A 23,810-nucleotide genomic window follows, 5' to 3' on the forward strand; every position below is an offset into this window, starting at 1 on the left:
CTGGCTTTGTCTCTGTACAGCAGCATTTGCCGGTAACCTAACCTGCTATAGCACAAGCCAATCAATTACCAAATTGTGTCTGTCCCCTCAGTGATGCTCAGCCTCAGCAGGATCCTCTTAACTACCTTTGAAAAAAGTACACCTCTTTTAAATCCATCCTCTGCCTAATCTGCAATCTTCCTACTTGCCTCTTATTCCCAGGTTCCCCATCTTTTTTCCTTTTCATAATGTAATTCCACCATTTTTCATATTGAACACTCCCGCTGAATCAAATCCTGTGCTGCTAACTGCTTCATATTAAATGAATTGGATTTGTTAAAGAAAACCCTTGAAGCCACTCTGGGCTCCATGGTGGGTTTGGATGAAACAGTGTTACACCCCGCTCTGTGCTGAAAGAGCAGAAAGTCTTGTATCCTGTTAATCAGAGAATAATGAAGCAACTAAAGTGTTGAAAATGAGCTTAAGTACTCTGGGCGGAGGAACCCCAGTGAGTTTCCATCACTGTATTCCAGAAGTAAGGGAAAGTAATTTATTCTAAATCATGTTAGTGAAATATTTTAGCAAAAATTTCCTTTCTGACCCCATTTCTCTTTTAATCTTAAGACCAGCATGTCGGATGTTTTTCTGAAGCTAGCAGTGCTGTTGCTCTCTGTTCTACAGAGTCACTAGTCACGTCTTGTAACCAAAATCAAAAGTTCATGTCCATCTGAGTTTTTACTACAAAAACAAATGTCTTGTCTCCATCATGCACTCTTAAAACTGCTGGGTTAAAAATAACCCAACCCTGAGTTATTTCAACCAAACATGGTTGGGTTATGGGCTTGATCCAGTCAGCTGGGATATGGTCTTGACACAAAAAAGTGAGTTGAAAATTACCAGGTTGTTGGGTAAAAATGTAGAAGTACAAGGAAGACTACAAAAATAAATCACATATAAATGTAAAAAATAAAAATAATAATAAATGACAGGGCCAGGTCACAGTGGCAGCAGGCTGTGGAAGTCAACCAAAACACCCCTCCTCCCAGTGTCACTTTCCAACTCTTTCTGTGGGATTTTGTGGTGTTCCCAGACCAGACAGGATAAATAATTCCTCCAGTGCATTCTGGGTGTTCCCAGAGATGGATGCAGAGCTTGGATGCACCCTGAGTTAAAAGTCTGCAATGTCTTCTCCAGTGTTGGGCAAGTTACTGAAAAATAGTAACTAGTTACAGTTACTCTGTACTGCTTTTCAAAAGTAACTAAGTTACTTTGAAAAGTAACTCAGGCATTACTTTTTTTGGCTTCAATCCTCATTATTGTACACATCACAGTCATTTGTGTTGTTGTGGCAGTGTGAGAGGAAATAACTCTATTTTCATATCACATTGTAGCCATTATCATGAAAGTGGTGAAACAAAAGAACTCAGTAGAAATGTTTCTCAACTTTTGACACTGTTAAAGCATTTACACACTGTTTTAGAAGTCTAAAATAGATGTACTCTACTGACACTGCACAGATTAAATCCCAGCTGCTCTCTAAATGTCTTTCTGCATGACAGTCCTAGCTCGTCTTATGTTTTCTTTTTCTCATTATTTCTCTGAAGGCAGCAGACTCTACAGCTTATGTCAGCATGTCCTTCACAACATACCTTGTTCGTTAGTGCTGCCTTAGTGACACACTGTGCAGCTGGCTGTGATTAAAAATCCAGCCATGGTTGTTTACAAGGAGTGCCTCCTCCTTGGTCTGTGGGGCTAAGGTGAGCTGTACCTGGGTTAGCGGTATTTGTAACATCCGGCTCTATGGAAACTAGTTTAGCTGTAGCGTGTGTTAAACTCGGTACTTCATGAGGTCGGAGTAACTGTTCTTAGCGGTGGGAAAGTTTACTTCTCTGTTCTTTTTCATCCTTTATCCAAAGGAGGGAAAAGTAATGCTAGTGTTTCCAAGACAGAGAGCTCATGCTCAAGTGCTCAGCCATGATGTGTGTGTGCACTTCAGTGCCTGTATTTGTTTGTTTGTGTATGTCTGCAGAGGCTCTATTCTCTCACAGGATGCTGATGTGCTTACAGTCCAGTCACATCATCCGCCGAACTGGATGTTTACTGACCTTCATTAACGAGTTGTCGGCTCTTAAAGTAACGAGTAATGAATGATTTAAATTCTCAGTAAATGTACAGCGTTAATGATTTTAAAAAGAAATGTGTTACACTATAAGTTACCATAAAGAGTAACAGAGTTACTCCCAACACTGGTCTTCTCTATTATGGGCCAACCCCTTCCACAGTCAGTAAGTGCCGACTTAGTGGATGACTACATGGTGCAGAACTGTTTTACATAGAAACAACAATAATTCACCCAAAACATGAGCAAAGAAATCCTAACAATGATCCGTGTGCAACACAGAACATTGAAACACACATAAATGCATCTAGATATTCTAAAAACACATCTAAACAACCCACCTAAAGCATGATCGGAAAACTCCAACCCCGAAATTGGAGCCCATTAAGCAACCCATTTTGCTGGGTCACTTAATCCAACACTAGATCAAACATACCCAGCTTGAGACCCAAAAGCCTTGAACCAGCGTTTTGGTTAAAAAAAAAAACAAAATACAGCATTTTTTAATGTGTGGGAAAACAATCAGTAATTAACGTTTCTCTTAACTTCTGTTAATCAAATATTATTTCTGTCAAAGTAAAAGGCTAAGCACAAGTGAGACATGCAGAGCATTGTGCTAACCTTGCAAAGCAAATATTTTCTATGTCATCAGGCAAATATATCTTGAAATCTCCAATCCACATTGTTTGAGAGCCAGAAACAGGGACTATAGCATAGGGCAGTGGTTCCCAACCTTTTTTCCTTTGAGCCCCCGCCCACACACACACACATGCACCCCACACACACACACACACACACACACACACACACACACCCACACACCCCACTTGTATCTAAGAAAGCTTGAGGACCCCAGGGCTGACATGAAAAAATTGATAGTGATACTTTGTGGCCAAAATGTACATAAATTTTGATTATGTTTGGATTTTTTGTGTAAATCCAAACAAAGGAGCCCTAAACAAATATTATTTTACGCATCAACCACTGTATGAATTTCAACTTCAGCTCTAGGCCATTTGCACCCCAACCTCTTTCTATTTTTGACAGGAAGCTGAAAACAATCAAAGCTATTTCAGTCTCTGCCAAATAGCCCAGACATTTAATCCTCTTGGCTTTTGAACAAGATAAAATTACATGAACGGCCTCACTCAGAAACAAAAAAACTGCCCAATTAAACACTAAATCACACAGAAATCTCCTGATTTCATTGCAGTCATTTTAAAGTAGCCATATTCATTATGTAGATAATAGAAGACCTCTGACCTCTGTTGAGCCATGTGTCACTCATTAAAAACATGGTCAGAAATTCACTGAACACAATTGTGTTATTAATTCATCCCTGATAAATGTTGATTTCAGTTTTTTTTTTTCAGATACAGCCCAAGAGCCCCTGATGGTGTGTGTAGGTCCACAAAAAACCCTATCACCTCTGCTCACCTCCAGAAAGGATGGAGGGATGGATGGAGACAGAGAGCCTGACAGGCTGCTGTCAGAATGAATATAATCCTCTGTGTGGAGTCATTGTGTGTCTGAGCAGAGTGGGAGAGTTGATGCTGGTCAGGTTCTGTTGGTATCTGTTACAATGCAGCATTCAGGAGCTGTCGGATGAGACATCAGGAAACGGTTTCCTTTTACTGAAAAAATATTTCACCACCCTATCTGATGTGAACAGCTCTGTCCTCCTAGAGGACAAACAATGGAGAGAACATGGTAGAACACAGACTTGTTGTGATTTGTCTTTTATTACCTCTGAAGAAGAATAATGTGAATATAGCTTTCTTATAGTTAAAAATGCTCTGAGGACACATTGAAATAAGAAGTCTATTGTACATGTAGCACTCCTAACATGATTAGATCAGCAGCATTCCTAAGATTCTACCTTCACATTCGTATCCTCCATTTATCTGTCATTGACTCTGACAATCACTCATGCAGACACCACCGTCAATAATGGAGCTGCCTGCTATCCAGGTAAACACTGAAATATTTGATTTCAGATTGAGATCTTTTATATCCATAGAGCGCATGGCTGAGGTTTTTTGAGCTGACTTCACTCCCACTGATGGTGAGAGCAGAGAAGAGCTGTGTCAGGGGTGTTGTCTCCCATTGACAGGCACAGAGCATCACGCAGCACCTCGTGAGTGGAGGCAGACCCGCCCACAGAAATGGCTAGGCCCCTGAAAAACCCAGAGAATGGGCCCTGCATAGTAGTGATTTATTTTCTATTGTTGCCACTTTTGCCACCTATAATCCGTTTTCCCCATATTCTTGCCATTTTAACCACACCATTTGCCACTTAAGGCAACTTTACCCATTTTTGCCACTTTTAACTCATCTTTGCCACAATTTTTAATAACTTTCAGCCAATTCTTTAACTTTTTGACACTATTATCCTATTTTCACCACATTTTTTTCCACTTTTAACACCATTTTTGCCATTTCACCACTTTTTGGCACTTTTGACCCATCTTTGCTACCTTTTTGCCACTTTGCCACTTAAACACATCTTTATCACCTATTTTCACGTCAACTTTTTTCCATATTTTAGCTTTTTTACCACTTTTTTATCACTTTTTACCCATTTTAACAACTTTCTATGCTTTTAACTCATTTTCACAACTTTTTTTGCCACAAGTTTTTTCAGTCATTTTTTTACTGCTCTGGTACATTTTATCACCCATTTTTATATGATTTAGCAATTAGTATTCAGGTTAAACGCACAATATAGTTATCAGGGCTTCATTTTACACTGATTTGGCTGACCTCCATGTCCAAAACCTATCTGACCCTATATGGACAATACTGTAAGTGTGTTTGCAAAGTGCGGTGGCGGACACATTTTTGGAAACAAACTGTTTTTTAGAGTTTTTGTTGGCAGGAAAACTGTGAGGTCATGTAAGGTGTTCTTCAGTGTAAGTTTTAAACTGATCCTCAGGGAAACTTCCTGCCCACAGCAGGCTTACTGCTAAAAATGCCATTCTGCTAACAACAACTAAAATTCACAACTCCTTTGTGATAGTGTGTTACGAAAAAAAATGCTGAATTTGAATTCAGGGCACTTATTTCTGTGGGGTTTATGTGCAGTTCTTTAGGAGAGGAGTGAATGTAGAAAGTAAGATTGTCTTGTTTTCTTGTGTTTATTGTTTGCAACTAAAAAATGCATTTGATGCAATATTCACACACACTGAAGAATAGATATTCCTCCAGGTTAACATGCCAGATAACAATTTATAATGGAACAAATGAAGATGCCACAAGTTTTCTTCATATAGGCCCTTAATTTCTATATCTTTCTGACAGTGCATTTACCTGATGAATTTGATTGTATTGATTCTCTGGCATGTTCCTCCTCTCTCGTGCTTTCTGGGCTGATTCAGCATGACTCCCAGCTTATGAGGGGCACATTAAGACAGCACCAGTAGCTTTCTGCTGTCTCAGACTTCTGGTCCTGTGGCTGATTGTAAGTGTTGTGCTTTTTCAAAGAGCATTTTTAAATGTTTTATAGTACAGGAAGCAGGAACACATTTTATAGCTAAAAAGGACAACTCTGTTCTAAAAAGTCCCTGTAAATTACCCGAGTTTGTCAATTAGATTTCTCCACATTGCTTCAGGGCTCTGTCACATGTGACACACCTAAAGGGTTGACTTACACCATGAAGACAGAACTGTACACTACAAAAAACAAAGGTGAATAAATAAGTGGTCTAAATTATTGACATCCTTCTGTTTCTAATAGCTCCTCTCTTGCAAATAAGCATTCAAGTTTTGTCACCAGAGCACACTTAGCGGGTGTTATGTCACAGGCCAAGTGGCACATAAGTGGCTATGTGCTAAGATCACAACACTACAATGACAAAATGAGACAGAAAAAAAAGAAAAGTACACTTTTCAGTCGCAGAACTCCTTTGTGCAAACACATTCAGCAACGTGTGTGGATATTTTGTGCTGAACTTGAATATTCCTCCTCAAACATCTCATTTACATACATATAAATAAAACTGGGTGCTATTTGCTCAGTTTAGCAGTTTGTGTGCATTTTGTGTGCAGTTAGATTTCTCTTGCTCCGTGGATCAGGCAATATTTATTTTGCCATTTGCACAGATTAAAAAAAACACCCTAAAAGCCATGATATTCTTTAGTAGATCTACCCCTTGGTGTTATGGATGCAAGGTATGCTGACTCTCCTTGTCATTTTCCTTTTGGGCAGTAGTCTACACTACAGACTGTCAGATTTTGCACACAGTAGATGTCTGACTCTTCTCACTACAGTGCCGATGTCACTGGTCGCAGGTCCACCAACAAATAAAACAAAGTTTTCCCATCTGTGTTGCATCAGCTTTCCTTTTTCACCACATTTTCCTCTTTATACACCCTCAATTACCTAACCTCTGTTAATCAATCCTGTGATGTGATCTAAGATTGTATTTACATCAGCAGTACATGTGCTACATTGGGCTTAATCTATATTTTTGCAGTAATATTTAAAGATTTTGCCCTAGGTTGCAATTAAACTGCCTTTGCAGTAATGGACACTCATCTGCAGTAAGTAGTTAGTCTAGTCTGTCTGAGGACACTCTGATACTTGGGTCGGATTCCTGTCAGAGTCCGTCTGCATCTGCGTGTCCATCGTCTCAGAGAGGAGGTGGAAACTTGGACTCATAGAGATGTCACGTAGTCAAACATTTCACTGTTACTCGTCAGCTTTGACTAGATTAAGTTCAGAAAGATTGCCATAAGTTTTTTTCATCCATAATTATGTAACACATTTGCATCCCCCAAACATAAAGGGCTAATTCTCTCTTCCCTCTTCTTGCTTTGTTTTATCCCTTATGCAAAAATCTTTTGTTCAGACTATAAATATTTCACACCACTCATGGAGTGATCACTGTGATGATGCCATTAACTGTATTTAAGCTCACACTTTACAGTTTAGCTCAGCCATCCTTACTAACTGCTCTCTGAGCCTCAGCACCTTTTAGTGAATTACTGTAGCATTGCATTTTAACAGGAGCTCTTGCTGGGCCCAGACGAAGGTTTATCACATTCAGAGATGGAGAACACTTGAAATGACCGAGGCATGATCTCTGTCTCAGCAAAGCTATTACAAGCTTCAGTGAGTCTGAGCACAGCTACGTGCTGTGCGTTCAGCAGGTGTATATACAGTGAGTGTAAAGAGTATGTGTGTAGTTTTGCTCATTTATTCATGTAGAGTTCAGTGTCTTTGTCAGCCAACCTTTCCTGCAGGCTTCTATTTTGTTGCTTTTGCTAAGCAACTTCAAGCCTCAAGAAATGCAAGACATTTCTTTAATCTTCAATCCTCTTTTGATGGTTATTCTTAATCCTAGGTGTATGTGAAGGTGACACTTTTGAGTAGCTTCAAATATTCTACAACTTTAAAATAATCTCTCCTGAGAGGCTCAGGAATATTTAAGAAGGACCGACAGAGCTGTAAAATGTCACACAGGGGAGAGCATTTCAAGGGATTTTGCACAGGGCTGAAGGGATCCTGCATTAACTGAGTCAATATTTATTAAGGCATTAGCTCAGGTCTAAAATCTTAACCCATGTGAAGCAAATGTCTCTCCATCTCCAAAAGCCTTTTTTACTAAGCTGAGGGGCACCTGTGACTTGGTTTCCTCTCTCTTTTGAACTTTCTGTCTTTCTCCTAGAGAAAATTAGACACTGTAATAGTTGGACCCAAGGGTGCACTCCTGCTATCGGGGTATCACACTACTGAGTCTCCATGGAAAAGTTTACTCTAGGGTGCTGGGAGGGAGACTCCGGCTGACTGACCTCAGACACAGGAGGAACAATGTGGATTCCGTCCTGGCTGGGACAGTGGACCAGCTCGCTACCCTTGCAGGACTTTTTTGGAGTTTGCTCCCTGTTGAGGGTCTTCTGGGTGCACCCACCTGAGAGGAGACCCAGGACTGGCTGGTGGGATTTTATATCTCATCAGGCCTGGGAACACCTTGGAATCCCCCAGGAAGAGCTGGAATATGTTGCTGGAGAGAGAGGTATCTGGGTTGACTTGCTTGGTCTGCTGCCACCGTGACTTCGCCCTGGACTGCATCTCCTTGTCATTAGCACCCTTTCAGTGACCTAACTGGTACCAGTCTAGAAATTTCTCTCTTTCACAGTTAAGAACTGAACAGCTGCACTCTCTTCCTGATTTCACCCTGCATTCCCCTGTCACCTTCTGCTTTAATTACTGCTGATAATCTTTTCAAAACCCTGTTATACCACCATGTGTACCTCACCTTGACAGACTGATCCCTGTCTGTCCTATTGTCTTCTCTCCCTCTGCCTCATATGTCTATCTTTATGAAACTTTAATACATATCTCTTTCCATCCTCCATTTCATGGACCTGGTCATGTAGCATAAAACGTTGCAAGGCCAACTCCTTTAGACATTGCCATGGTCAAATCCAAAACGGCTGCTTCTTGTCTGTAAACTCTACTGATGATGTCAGCACTGACGGCAGGTCACTGTGTGTGAACAGATGGTGAAGAGCACAGTGTCATTGGTGTGTAATAAGTCATCATCAATTGTGTGCAGATTAGACCAATGGCCCATCCTGCTATAGCTCAGCTCTCTGTTCGACAACAGACACCATTCATTAGCACTATAGATGCTGAAAGTCCTGTTCATCTCATTAATTACATCAGTCACTATAAAATGGTCTTATTTTGTCATTTATATACAGGTGCATCTAAAAAAATGAATACCTTCCAAATTTTCAGTTTTTTGCTGCGATTTATTTCTAAAAGTTAAACTTCTACATACTCTAGATTCATCTTAAACAAGGTGAATCATTAGCAATGTTATTTTTTTAATGTTGATGATTATGACTTACAGCTCTCACAATTAAAAACTCTGCAGTCAAAAAAAAGGAAATCTGGAAAATTTAGCTTATTTATGCACTCAGCTATTAGTTGGAGTTCCTTGGAGATGCTACAAATTAGCATCTATAAAACGTGGCATTGAGCCAATCAGTCTAAGGCACTGCTGGAGAGTCATGAAGCCTGGTTGCTCTGACAGCTGCGTTCAGCTCGTCTGTACTGTTGAGTCTGGTGACTCTGATCTTTCTCTTGACATTTCCCTAGAGATCCTCTATGGGGTTCAGGTCAGATGAGTTGACTGGCCAATCAAGCACAATGATACCATGAGCAGCAAACCAGTTACTGGTAGTTTTGGCTTCCATGAAGCAGCATTGACTCTGAATTTGATAAAGCACTGTGGACCAACAGCATCCGATGACATGGCACCCCAAACCATCACTGACTGACGCCAAAAATTCTGGACTTCAAGCACCTTAGGCCCTGTGCTTTTCTAATATTTCTTCAGACTCTGGGACATTGATTTCCAAATTAATTAGACATTTAGTTTCAGACGCTAATGATGTTGTCTGTGGTTCAGGAGTGACTCGGGACTAGGAACACCATACTTGTAGCACATCTCCTGGACCCATCTGTGTGTGTGACTCTTGACCCAATGAGACCAGTCTCAGTTTACTCCTTACCAAGCTCCCCTGAGTTCTTGAATCTGCTTTGTTTGACAATCCTCTGAATGCTACGCTTGTTCCTGTTGTTTGTGGACTTTTTCCTACCACTCTCTCTCCCCTTCCAGTCAACTTTCCATAAATATGCTTGATACAACCTCTAAACAGCCTGCCCTTTCAGCAGAGACCTTCTGTGGCTTACCCTGTTTATGTAGGGAGTCAGCGATCGTCCTCTGGACAAGAGTCAAGACAGCAGTCTTTTTGGAAATTTACTCTTTAGTTTCTGAGGTGATTAGGCTTGGATTTAATACTTGAATTTTTAACACAGGTCAGACTCAGTCATGGCAGTGGTAGTTGGACAGATTGATACAAAGGAAGTCAGAATACCAGGGTACAATTTGGGGAAAAAGACACTTGAAATTAGTATACTCTAAGCATTTTTAAAATAAATGTGATGTGAACATGTGTTGCCCTGGAAAGCTGATTTCTGAAACATTTCATTTTTGCATTTTTCATTAGTCAACTTATCTAAAGTAAAAAGCAAATGCCATCTTACTCAAAACAGTGCACTTCCTAAGAAATACATAATAAAGATGGAGGTGGTGCTAATCATTCCAACATACAGCAAGTATCAGAAGAAACATCAAAAGTCACATCATATTTAGCATGAATGAATTGGCTGCTGAAAAAAAAAGGCTTTCAGATATTTGGAATATTTCTGAATATTGCTCCGTCATAAGAATGGGCAGTCTTTAATCATCTGTTTGGACCTCTGTATGTGTGGAGTTTGGTCCACAGTGAAAACAAATTAAGGCAGAGATTAGATTTGGTTCTGGTAAAAGTGAAGATTTGCTAAGTACGATTGGCAAACAGTACAAATAATTAACAATTAAAAACAAGTCTCTCCACTTTTCTGATATTTCTGCAACAGACTAGTGGCTCGCACTGATCACGTCTTCTGTGTTATTTCCCATGTCAAGCTTTGCTAGCTCTTGCAGATTTTCTCCTCTTTTCTCCTTTTCACATCACGTACAGAGCTCTTTATATCCTCCTGCTGTTGATTTAAGAAATGAGTTCGTCTCTGATGGTTCTGCATTACTACATTTTCAAAGTCAGGCCCTCCATCATCTCTCCTATCCAGAGTATCAACAGCAGCTTCTCTGCAGCGTGTGCTGTCTCCCTGTCTCACAGGAAATTGAACACATTGGTGTTACTGTATATATCATCAGCCTGCAATGAGTCAGGGTCAGACAAACATCCAGAAATAAGCCCACACACACATACATATTCCCAGACTTTGAGAAGAATGACACACTCTGTTTTGTGCACAGCATTTCTCTGCTCATACATCATTAAGTGAGTCTGGCTGTTATTATGGAGAAGATGCAGTGTATTAGATGGTCTGACAGATTGTGTCAGGGGCTGCAGTCCTATCAGGACTGGAAAATAAAAAGCTAGTTAATCAGACCAGTTCCCTACAGTCTTTTTCTGCCCACAGAATATAAAATCCTTCTGCTCTGCTCTCTAACAGCTCTCATCTGATTCTCCTCTTCATCTGTTCCATCCTAAAATACAAGAGCAATAATTATGGATTAATCTCCTGAATCTCCCTTTTTCATCTGCCAAAACATTCCCTTATGGAGTTATAGCCCTGCATTGTAAAATGTGCTAAATATCTCATGGGCAGTGCAGAAATATGTCATTAAATAGCTGCCTGTGCTTGTATGCATGACTGGGTAATGTTCAGTTTATTTATGAGGGCCCTGGCTCATAAAATCAGAGTCAGGAGAACAAAAGGAAGTGGGTGATTCAACACTGTCTTCAAATGGTGAGAAAAGGTTGGGGAATACAGCTATAACAGGGCAAGACAAACATAATAACTGATTCATTATGTCATTTACAGTCTTAAGGAAAAACACAAGTCCATTTACTCTGAACAGGCCTGCCCACAGAACTGTCTAGGTCACTAAAAACAGAGAGTGGGCCGTCCACAGTTGTGATGTATTGATGATGTCATGTTCACTGGATCAGTAGCACTGGTGCTAGCATAACAAGCTAATCATTGTGTCAAGCTATTATTTGGTTCTAATGTTGAAATTATTTACTGGCGATTCTTTTCAACCCATTCAACCATATTTTTTTAATCCATTTTGCCACTTCTCTTTGAAACTGAATCCTAATTTTCGTGCTTTTAGCCCTTATTTTGAACTTTGCCACATTTGACCCATTTTTTTTTTTGTGGTTTTTCAACCATTTTTGCTGCTTTTTAACTACTTTCACCCAGTTTTGCCATTGTTTGGCCATATTGGCCAAATTTTTGCCACTTTTTATAGGCTCATTTCAACTTCTCTTTGCCACCTTTGACCAATTTTTCTTGACTTTAATCTATTTTGCCAGTTTAAACCCATTTTGCCCATTCACGCCACATTTTTACCACTGTTTGTCCATTTTTTGCCATTGTTTAGCCACTTTTTTGTACAATTTCTCATTTCTCTTTGCCTGTTTTAATCCATTTTCTTGATTTTTTTTAAACCCTATAATGTCACTTTGAAACCATTTTTGCTGCTTTTCACCCTTTTTTGCCCCATTTTTACCACTTTTAAGACATTATTACAATTGCCCCATTTGAACCCTTTTTCTAGATTTTTTTCACATTTATACCACTTTTAAATCCATTAGTGCCACATTTTTTACCCTTTTGCCACTTTTTTTTGCCAATTGTGGCCCATTTTTGCCACTTTTACTTGCCTCTTTCAACCAATTTTCTTGATTTTTTGCCCAACTTTTCCACTTTAAACCAATTTTTGCTGCTTTCCATCCATTTTTGCCACATTTTTACCACTTTGGCACAGCAAGGCAAGTTAATTAGTATAGCACATTTCAGCAACAAGCAATTCAAAGTGTTTTATGCAGGCCATTAAAAAACAATGTCAAAGGAAAAAAGAAACACAATCAAAACAATCTCATTTTGCCATGTTTGCTCATTTTTCCCATCGTCTGGCCATTTTTTTTTTTGTTTGTTTATTTTGTTTTTTTTGTCTCTTTTCACAATAATTCTGTATTTTTCTTGCTCCAGGTTTGTCAGCTCGCACTCCCATACTGCCCTTTATTTATAAAGTATTTTAGATTTACCAAATCAACCCTTGTGTTTTCTTGTTTGTGTTTCTTCACAGTTGATAATAACCCCTGCCAGACCAACCCCTGTCTCCATGGAGGGAGCTGCCTGCAGGAAGGTGACGGCTATAGCTGCTACTGTCCTCAGGGCTTCTCTGGAGAGAGCTGTGAGATCGGTGAGTTACCACTAGATCAAGGAGACCTCAGAGGTCGCAGCTGCAGACAGATGCTGTGTCACAGTAGGGTTAACATTTACCCAGTGCACCGCAGTGCAGTGAATCCAGAAAAACAGCACCAGCAAGTGTGGGTTTAGTTTCCCAAGAAAGCCAATGTTTTTGCATTCAAAGGGAAAAACTAATTGTGTGGTGCAGCAGTTAGCTCACTAAGTGAGAGTGGATGGGAAATCTCTATATGCTGCAAGTCAGCCAGTTGTGGCAGAGGATGGTGAATGTGTACTTTATGTGCTTAGCTGTGTGGTTTTACCTTCTGCACCATGAGAAGTACAGTCACTCATTTTTCCTCTCAGCTGTGTGAAGAGAGAGGGACACATGAGCAAAAAAGCAGGACCAAGCCTAGTGAGGGGTGATGCATCTGAACAATGTGTCAGAGCAATGACACATGGTGCTCGTTTGAAGTTTTAGAAGACATTTTAAACTGAAGCCTTAGATTTTCTTTATGCAAAGCCATATTCTTGTTTCTATAATTATAATGTATTTTTTTCTGAATGGAATAATTTTAAGGATCAGCAGTAAACAGTTTAAAGTGACTGTTTTCCAGGACTTTTCCAGGAATTTTTAGTTAACCCATAGTTTTTACATTTTAGTCTGAGTCTTTAGTTTTTTCCTTTAGTATTCACACATATTAAAGAAAACAGACCTATCTGAGGGTTCATGTTAACGACTAATGAACAGAGCAAAGTTCAGAGCTCCAGGGTAAGGGGTCATGTAAGAGGCACTGTGGGATGATCTTTAGGTTTAATGCCCAAAAGGATATACTTTTGCAATCAAAGCTGCATCTGTGCATCAAAACCATTGATTATCAATCATCATCTGGTGGTCGATCAATGATTTGTGGCAAATGCATGTTCACTGCAATAAGTCATTTCATTCAGGAACACTTGTCATACCTTTGACTGTTTTATTGCAAAATTGATATACAGTTTTTACTCAGCGGAGAAGGCTCTGCTCAAAATATGCTCTCTGGGTTAGTCAAGCAGCATGCTTTGACTTTCTAGGGAGCACAGAAACCCTCTTATAGAGAGATACATTTGTGACAATGCATATTGAGTACAATAAAATGAGTTCAAAAGCAAGTATTCCATAGTTGTAGAAATCTAAAATATGAGGTTGCAACAAGCTTTATGCCATAAAGGAGGAGGCTGGGGTGGAGGAGATTAATAATTGCCAGCAGCATGGTGCATCAGCATTGACGCAATCAGGATTTAGAGAGAGGGATGTCATTTTTGGCCGCCATATCAAAAGAAAGAGCTGTGATTGGCTGTGGGAGCTGGGAGGCAAAAATTTGGATCAGCTGGCTGTCAGCTGATTGCAGGTGAGCGTATGGCTTCCATGTCCTGCATGAACTAATGCTAAGCTGGAATCATTTCTGATATTCAACCTCCTTGTTTGGAAGACATTGCATGATGATGTCTTGTGAGAAAGTTGATAACCTGTGAAGACGGGGATTGACCAGATGATGGATGATGTTGTCTGAAGATAAAAGGGGTTCAGAGGCTGACCAAACTGCAAAGCCGTGGGTTGACGGCTGATGATATTGTGAATGAACTGGTAGAGAAGAAATCCATATCTAAATAGACAGCAGCAACATGACAGGCAAACAGTGAGGGAGTGGAGCAGTGCTATTGGATGGGTGTGACCAGGTGATGTGTAGAGATGATGATTATGACCATGAGTAAGCATGCATGGAGGAGTGCACTAGTTATAGTGTGAGGATGAACAAATAAATTGGCATGCAGAATATTTTCTTCCTGACTGAACATGCACAGGAGCTTCATTAATTTACTTGTAACTTTTTTTCTGATCTGTATTTCCCCAGACTTTATTCTCAGTTGAGTTTTAATTGCCCTTCCAAGCATTGTGATGTTGATTATGTTGCTAAACAGCTTTACATGTAATGTTTCCAATATTATTCACATGAAAGGCAAAGGCTTATTGCCTATAACAGCAAATGCTTGACTACCATTTTACAGCCAAACACAGAGCAGTTTTAGAGGAATTAGTATGAAAGGAGTGTGATTTTATTTCTGTGCTCGGTTCTTGTTTTCCCCAGTTTGTTATTTGTTGTATGCAGGCTAAATGTTTTTTTTTCCCAATTTATTTTCAGTTTCATGTTAAGATAGAGCCAAACAGCTCAAAACAGCCAAAAATGAATATATTATCCACCATAATCTTCTGCATTTATGCTGTTCATGTCCAAAAATTATTCTGGAAAAACAAGGCAGTGACACCAAAGCTGTAAAACACCTCAGAGGCAGTCTGCAGGGTTTGGACTGAAGCTGCAGTTATTTCACAGGAAGTGTTTTGGAGAGCTGCATTATTGATGGCCTGTGTTCCTACCGTTGGTCTGTGGTTATTATTTATGACAGCAAGAAAGAGCAGCAGAATTGAGGATTCATGACAAAGACTAAAGATGAAAACTGTGGTATTTGTAAAACTTTTTTCACTCTGAAGCCTGATTTAAAAACTGTCCTAATGACATAATCTGATAATAAGATGTGCAAAGCCTCCAGGGATGAGAAGTTGCAGAGGAAAGTTTGAATATTTAGTCCAAGACAACCCAATTTGTTGATCCAAAATGTAATATGGTCAAGCTGAAGCACTGGTAATTTACACTTCTCTATTATCTATAAAAAGTGGCAGCTATTTGCGTTCAATTCCGGTGTGGTTTGTTGTATAGAAAACACATTAACCTGTCTGAGTCTGTCCATGAGCACAAGTCAGTAAATCATTAAGAGAAAACTAATCTTGGTCAACTGTGCAGAGAAAATCAATCAGCTATCAGTCTGCCAGAAAAGAGAGAGTAGGCATGACATTTTAATGCGTGTAGATAAACCAGTAAACAGACATAATGTGCTGTCATCTTCACCAACTTTTAAGAACAGATCAGCGCTAACAGCTCATCACTGGTGGAAGTTAGATTCAACAGCAGTGTGTGCATGCTGCTGCAAGTGAAGAAACCAGTCTGATCACTCCTTCTGTCTTTAGACCTCAGATTTTCTTCCTCTCCATCCATCTGTCTTGGTGCCCTGTGTGCATCTTTTCCTCCATTCATCCATCTTTACACGCTGAATACGAAGAGATAACAACGGCTAAGCTGCCTCAAAGACTCAACAGTCTCAAACAAGTGACACATTAAAGAAGTCATCTTGTTTTTGTCTTGTCACTCTGCTCTCATCCTTTATCAGTATTTCTGTTTTATTTCTCTTGTATTCGACAAAAAGGAATTACAGACAGCAAAATTGCATTTTTTGAAAAAAACATTTATTCATATAAAATTCCCTAGCAAATTTCAGTGACTAAGAGTCCTATTTCTGGGTTGTTTTGGCAAAATTAATGGAACAGCAGCTTAATCTGTCTGTGCAAGCTGTCCAGTCACATTTCCAGTCATGATGGAAAGATCACTCTCCACCTTTTGTAGCCTGGTCTCCATGTCTGCTCAGCACTGTATTAAAATCGAATATAGCTCTACCTACATTTACATGTATTTGCTCTGCATTAACTTCTGTTGCCACTCTTGTACCGTCTTAGTCACATTATCTCCCCTTTTTTTAAACATTTGACTATTTTACTTTTTGTCCTCTTGTAACCTTGATTCATGTGTCTTTCTTCTGTCCTGTTCAATCCATTTCCTACCGTCCTCACCCTCCAGTATATTAGACTGTGGTCCTCACTCTGCAGGGCATTAATTTGGCTATAAAAGAAAAAGTTGAAAAACCTGCATTTCTACCACAATATTCTTTCAGCCACATGCTCTGCTCTCCTCTATAACCCATAACATCTCCACGTTTCCTCTCTCTGTCTCCTTCAGATCCATTTTCTTTTACTCTGTATTTTTCTATCAAAGGCCAGCACAATAATTCCTAAAGAAATGTCTCTTTAGGGCTGTCAGCATTAGTGTGTTAATCATGATTAGATTAAGATCTTGTATAAATGTAGTGGGATTTTTTAAATAGCATTTCTAATGCTCTGGAACATTGTAGCTGTTGGTGCACTGTACTTTCTTTGCTGTATTGTTGACAATTCAGACCCCCAGCCAATTACTTAGTGCATAAATGAAAAACATTTTCAGAGGGTTGGCATTACTGTATTATGAATTGTTTGAATTGGTGTATTGTAATATTGTAATATCATATTTTTTTCTAATATTTTTGTTATTTTTTAATATTGTTTCCATAATTTTTAGGGCATAATCATCATTCTAAGTTTCACTTTTTGAATTAAATAATGGGGAAAAATTAGATCTATCATAATATTCACATTTTTAATAAGCATCTGTAAATCCTACTAGTTAACTAGTGTTTGCAGAGTGGTCAACTAGTGTTAATTTTGGCTGCTATTTTGAATTTTTGTATTAGTTAGTCAATAAAAAGTCCTGATAGTTTAGCTTTTATTTTTTCGTAAGTCATGTATTTTCTTTGTACTAATTTAATCGGCAGAGTTGTAAAAATAATGAGAGGGGTCTAGCTACAGAAGTTAAAACTCTGATGGAAATGCTCACAGACCGTTCATCTCAGTCGTGTATACCTCAGAAAAGAAATGCCGTAATTTGCTGGAACAACATTTTTCTGGTTTTAGATTTTTTTTTCTTTTTTTTTTTTTATTGAACTGTCGTCATCAACAAAGTCTGGCAGTTACATTTATGAAATAAGGCGTACATCAGAGACTAAACAACATTAATAAAACATAGAAATGATCAGAGGTCTAATCTGGGATTAGATTATGTATAGTACAGCTTTAGAAGTAGCTAACGAACGGTGGCTCACTTTAGCTTTGTTAGCTTTAGCTTAATCTTACCTATGCTACCTACGTAATTAACGTTAATACATAAGCTAATGTAGCTAAAGCTTATGTAGCTACATAGAGAACATATGTATGCATCTTATTGCCCCCCTGGAGAGCTACCAAGGGTAATGACATCAAAGTAGAGGATAATGGGGCTTAGTTGTAGAGAAACACACATAATGTTCACATATTTATCAGCTAATATCTGGTGCTCGATGAAGAATCAGACTGCCATTCTAAATGTATTGGTGAAGCAGAGTTATAACTAATAGTGATACCAAAGTAAAGAAAATAAAGACAGCAGCAGAGCTCTTCAGTGAGCTCTAGACAGACAATGTAGACAGATGGAAAGGGCCTTTGTTTCCATACTGCTCCCCTCAGGACATCCCATTCATTTTTTCATTAATGATGAAATAGTTTTATGTGCTTGGCTCCGAATCCCTTTAAATTTTAGAGATGAGGTTAATATGTTGTAAAGTTTTGCTGCATTTTTTTTCAACTTCTATTTTGCAGTTAAATGTCAAAACTGCTCACAGGGAAGGAGAATGCCCCATCAGAACATTATGATACATGTAATGATGACAGATCGACCGCTCACTTATGAGACACATGGTAGAGACGTACATACAAGTAGAGATTCTGGATTTTCTACAAACCACGTCCCTGTTTTTCAGTGTTTAATAACCCAGCTGATCAAGGGTTGTACTTTTTTTTTTTTTTTTTTTACACCTTTCCTTTGAGCTTTGACATATTGCACTGAATCAACTACCTTTACTGAAATCACTTCAAGAGGCATGGATAAGATTCTTAAGTTCATTACTAGGCTGGGTGGTCACAGCATGGAAGTTAGCGTGAGCATGTTGCATCGATGCTGCATTGTTGACAGCTTTAGATTTTACAGCTGACTGCTCCAATGACTACATGGAGAATTTGACACAAGTCACATCTTTATCCCTGACAGATGATCTGTGTCTCTGTAATTCTCCATGTTTGTTGTGGCATGCCCAATTTTTTGAGGTTCAAATCAAACTCCACCAAACACTATATTCTGCCTGTCAAACCCGTTTCCATGTATAATGAGTCATAAGTAAGCTTGATACCCTCACAAGCCATTTCATCTCATTTCTAACTATAAAATGTGTCCATCATTGCACAATAGTTACATAGCTGTAGGCAAGAACAAGACGGAGAGAGATGGAGGAGGATTTGTCTCAGCCTGGACTTGGCTGTCTGTCAAATAAATTAACAGCAAACAATTCTGCGATGAGATTCATATTTAAATGGTGTGCATTTTTTAGACAGATTACAATTTAAAGATTGGGCATCATCTTTATAAACTAAGATCTTTTAATTTCACTGTCAATGATTAACTGATTCTGATGGCACTCAGGCAAAAATAGAAAGAAGATCATTTTATTTTACTATTTTACATTTTAAGTGTTTCAGAAATAGCGACAAGAGGCAGAAAATAGCCTGTCAGTCACCCCTCCTGGGAACTGCTCTACTTTAAGCGAAGAGTTATTGTTATTTTTAAGTGCCACACAAGTACGGACCAAGAGAAAATAAAGGGAGAAAATAAGGGGGAAGAAAAGAGAAAAGCGAGGATTGAAGGAGGGACTGGAGGGATTAAAAAAAGGCAAGAAAACTTCAAAGTCTTCGATAGGAGTGAGACAGATCACAGTCCGTTTAATGTGTAAGACTTCTAACTCCTTTAGGATGATACAAGCTGTGTTAATGATCCACCCCTGGGTGTCTCAGACAGATTAAGGAACAGGTTAGACCCCACACACATCACACAGTAACTAATTACAGGAGCCCTTAAGGGACAACAAAACCTTGTGACCAAATGGAGTTTAGGCCAGGTAAGACTCTCAGGAGTGAAGGAGGATAAACCTGAAATTTAGAAATTTATGAGCGACAGAAAGAAAATAGAAAGTGAGAGACACAAAAATGAGTAATGAAAGGAAATGATGGAGGGAAGTAGAGAGGAGAGATGAAAAGGAAATGACTAGAGGAAGAAAATGGAGGAGACAGAGGGGAGGATTAAAAATGGAAGGCAAGTCTGCAAATGCTGATGATACTCTGAATCTATTCTGCATTTTATGTGAAGTCCTCCTCTATCTCCAGCTCCTGCTGCTGCGTTTTCTGTCAATAGTCTGTTGTCAGGATGACGATTCTTGTGTGATTCCATTGTGTTAAAACTCGGGGACTTTTTTCCTCTCTTCAGGACCTTTGTGTAGCAAATGTTTGTTTTATCCTCCTCTAAAATGCAGAAAAAATCCTGCACCAGTGATGCCATGTTTTGTTGCACTGTTGCAGATTAGGCTTCTTCTTCTTCTCTGGGCTTAATTGCAGGTTCCTGTTTCGTAGTGAGTAGTCTCATAAGGAAGAAAATCCACACCTTTACTATCAGTGGATTTTATTGGTTGGTGTTTTATTATCAGAATAATACAACTGTAAAGGATATTTGCAATATTGTCAGATAATTTATCAGTAATGATAGTTATCACACATCTCTATTTTTATGTTTATTTGTATTGTGGTGTTTTCCGTCTACTATGCATTAGTGTCTTCATTTCTGTTTCAGTCACTGTAGCTCTAGATCAGGGGTGTCAAACTCAATCACAGAGGGGGCCTGATTCTGGATTCAGGACTAACCTGAGGGCCCAACAGGGTCAACTTTTTAACCATGAACTGTCAACCATGTTTCACCAGTAATAAAATAAGGAGAAAAAAAAACTTAGCACTGATGATAAACGATTTTGACATTTAAAAAGTTAAAAAGATATGTTTAAAGGCTCACGATCTGAGAAAAGTAAATTTATTAGTTCACAAAGGTCAAAACATGAATTTGAAATTGAAAAATAATTTTTTTTAATGGCAAATATATTAGAAAGAAGTCAAAATCATAAGTTTAAAAGGTCAGAATATGAAGTAAAATTTGTGATCATGAAATTAGAAGTCAAAATATGATTCAAAATTTTAAATTGTGAGTCTAAAAGGTCAAACTATGGGATTATGAAGTCTAGAGTTTAGAGTTGAAAATATGAGGGAAAATACAAAATAATTGGTAAAAAAAAAAAAAAACAGGTCAAAATATCACTTAAAAATTAGAATTATGAATCTTTAAGCTCAAAGTATGAAATTAAAAGTCAGAATCCTAAGTTTGAGTCCTAACTGTGAGATGTTAAGTTGAAAATGTGAAATTAAAACACAAATAAATTTCTTTTCCCACATTCCTGACTTCTTATCTAAATATTTTTACTCCTTTTTCAGATTTTGTGATTTAACAAGGATATCTTGAATCATCAGGATAAGTTTACTTTTTTATACTTGAGGAAATCTGCAGACCTCATACTCATGGGCCAGTTATAACAGAAATATGAGATCCTCTAGCAGGCCGGATATAACTGTTCCACGGGCCGGAATTGGCCCCCAGGCCTTGAGTTTGACACCTGTGCTATAGATAAACAGCTTTTTTAAAACACGCTTGTGAATAAATTGCATTGGATCAGAAACATTTCCAGCATTATCATCTCTCTATGGTACTATCAAGCAGCAACTCTCCCATCAGAAAAAGCTGGACCAAACAGATCAGTTCACATCTGTCTGTGCTCACAAGGTTTGCCAGATCTTTTGATATGGCAAGATGAGCCATGGCACTAATTCCAGAGCGCCTGATAAAGCTGTCTTTGAAATGTTTTTACATTAGGGTTTAAAAAGACATAAAGAGACAGTTTTGTCCTTCAGTGAGTATGCATGAGATAAAAGTACCACTATAATACTTTAACAGCTCTGTAAAAACAGAAGTTAAATGGACTCCACAGCCAAACCCCCTCTTTAAAGTCACCCCATTTGTCTCTAAAGCCGACTTCATGTTAAAGAAAGTGCAAAATTCTGGAAGTATTTAGTGTCAGAGCTTAAATGGGTACTTGTTAAATTTTGTTCTCTAATCCTCCCTGCTGGGCCTCTCTAATACTTATTCCTAAGATAACAGAAGACATGTATCTCCTCAAAAGGCAGAAATCCCTGTACACTCAGAAAAGCCCTGTAATAGATGAACCTGCTTAAGGTGAAGGATATGTAAAGCTGCCAGCACGTGGTTTAGCAGCTAAATGCTCAACTATTCCAGCTCACCACTAACTTTGTGTATTTTAATATCTGTGCAGGTAGTGCACAGTTGTTTGAAAGATTTCTATTGGGAGCTTCTGACAAACGCTTAACCCCTTTGAGTCAGGTGATAATTCTGTGTGACGTTGGCTGAAAACTTTGTTTTAGCTGTTGGTCAGGTATGGAAGCATATGTCGGTTTAACACTTAGCCAGGTCAACCTTGGTCCTCTGCTGCTCTGGCCTCCCAGTGGCCATCCTCCAGGCCTGCAACCGGTCCATGCCCCATCTCTCCTGGTATCCCTCCAGCAGCCCCCTCCACAATGCAGGTGGTCACCCCTCGGCATCTGGACCAGCCTACTGGGTCCTGGGCACCCAGTATGCCGTGAGCTGGATCACAACCCAGGAAAGCATGGCAGGTGCCTGTGAAAGCGCAGCTGCTGCTCCTGAATCAGGCAGCTGACCCTTCCCATCCTCACTCTCCTGAGCATGTCAGCATTAGACACACGGTCTTGCCAATGATACCCAGAAATGTGCTAAAGAGAAGTTGTCACAAAGGAGTCCAGTCAACATCCAGGCCTCATGAGAGTATACCTAGACCTGGAGGACCAAGGACCGACAGAGCCTGACTTTCATCTGCATGCTCAGATAATGGGAATGCCACACTCAGCGAACCCATCACTCCTCTCACCATTCACAGACACAGATTCAGTGGCAGCATTCAAGGCACCAGCAGAAGACGTGCATTCCCAAAGCTTCAGCCTCCTCACTCAGCAAGTTAAGAGCCCCAGCAAGGACATCTACTGTGTCCACAAGGATCACAGCATCATCAGCAAAGTCCAGAAGAGTGATTTGGACATCACCAAATGACATGCCACAGTTCGCAGCTCCTGTTACCCACCTCATTATTCGGTCCATACAAGTACTGAAGAGCGTGGGTCTAAGATGCACCCCAGAATCACCTCGGAAGAAATCAGAGGTGGAGTCACCAAATTTCACAGCCCTGCACCATAATACAGGGCAGACATCAACTGGATGAGCGCATGTGGGATCCCGCGAAGCTCCTGACTCTTCCAGATGGCATTTCTACTCACCGAGTTGAACACCTTCTGGAAGTCAAGATAGGTTGCAAGCAACCTTCTACTGAATTCCGAAAGCGCTCAGTTAGGACCTGAGGTGCTAGGATGCTGTCTACTGTAGATGCACAGTAGGTCTTAGCCATTGGGAATATTGAAATGATATGATTTCACCTCAAAGGTGTTGTTACAAAAAGTGATCAGCAAGAAGGTCTTGGCAGAGGACAGAGTATGTTACTCCGATTCATAAGTCTTCTAAAACACTGTGCATTAAGTCTACACTAAAAGCACTGAGTATCTGCTCTACATTTACACACTATGAGCTGAAGAGACAGTGGAAGAACTCTCCTCCACAGCTCACCCACACTGTCATTTCACAAACAGACAGATATAAGAACACAAAAATACTCCACTTTACACTCAGTAAAGCTGTACACACACTACACAACATTGTAGGAGTATTGTTGTAATAACTGGCACAACACAACAGTCTGCTGAGTGGGTCTTCTGTTTGGACAAGCAGTGGTTCAAAAGAAAGGTTTCCATCCTTGTAGAAAGGCTGGGATGTCAGTGTCCCTCAGCTGGCTAAAGGAAGTCGATCATCCAGGGTCTCACACAATGAAAATGATAAACACAAAGAGGCTTTCAGACAAAACCTTTGTGGGACAAACATTTACATTTCAAAGACAACATTTTGCAATGTTTTGTCACATCAGTTTTTTTTATACATAATGTCAGCTGTGGTTAGGAGGCAGTTGTAGAAGGCTGACCAGATCTGTCACTGCAGCAGGGTGATAAGGGTGCAGACTCACACTCAGTGTTTGTTCAGGACTGTTTGTCTATTTGTGCCTAACATAAAGACTGATTAGGAGTATGTTTGAAGGAATTTT

The 23,810-nt window shown here is 39.4% G+C and overlaps 1 protein-coding gene across 1 annotated transcript in view; it reads left to right on the plus strand.

Annotated features, from left to right (window-relative positions):
• LOC121512822 (neurocan core protein-like) overlaps nucleotides 1-23,810 on the plus strand; it is a 121,584-nt gene that overhangs the window by 66,398 nt on the left and 31,376 nt on the right. The window contains exon 10 of the mRNA XM_041792302.1: nucleotides 12,775-12,891. Within this exon, the coding sequence (XP_041648236.1) occupies nucleotides 12,775-12,891 (117 nt within the window). The remainder of the gene's footprint in view (nucleotides 1-12,774; nucleotides 12,892-23,810) is intronic.

The sequence above is a fragment of the Cheilinus undulatus genome, linkage group 7 (assembly GCF_018320785.1).
Source record: "Cheilinus undulatus linkage group 7, ASM1832078v1, whole genome shotgun sequence".
Lineage (NCBI taxonomy): Eukaryota > Metazoa > Chordata > Actinopteri > Labriformes > Labridae > Cheilinus > Cheilinus undulatus.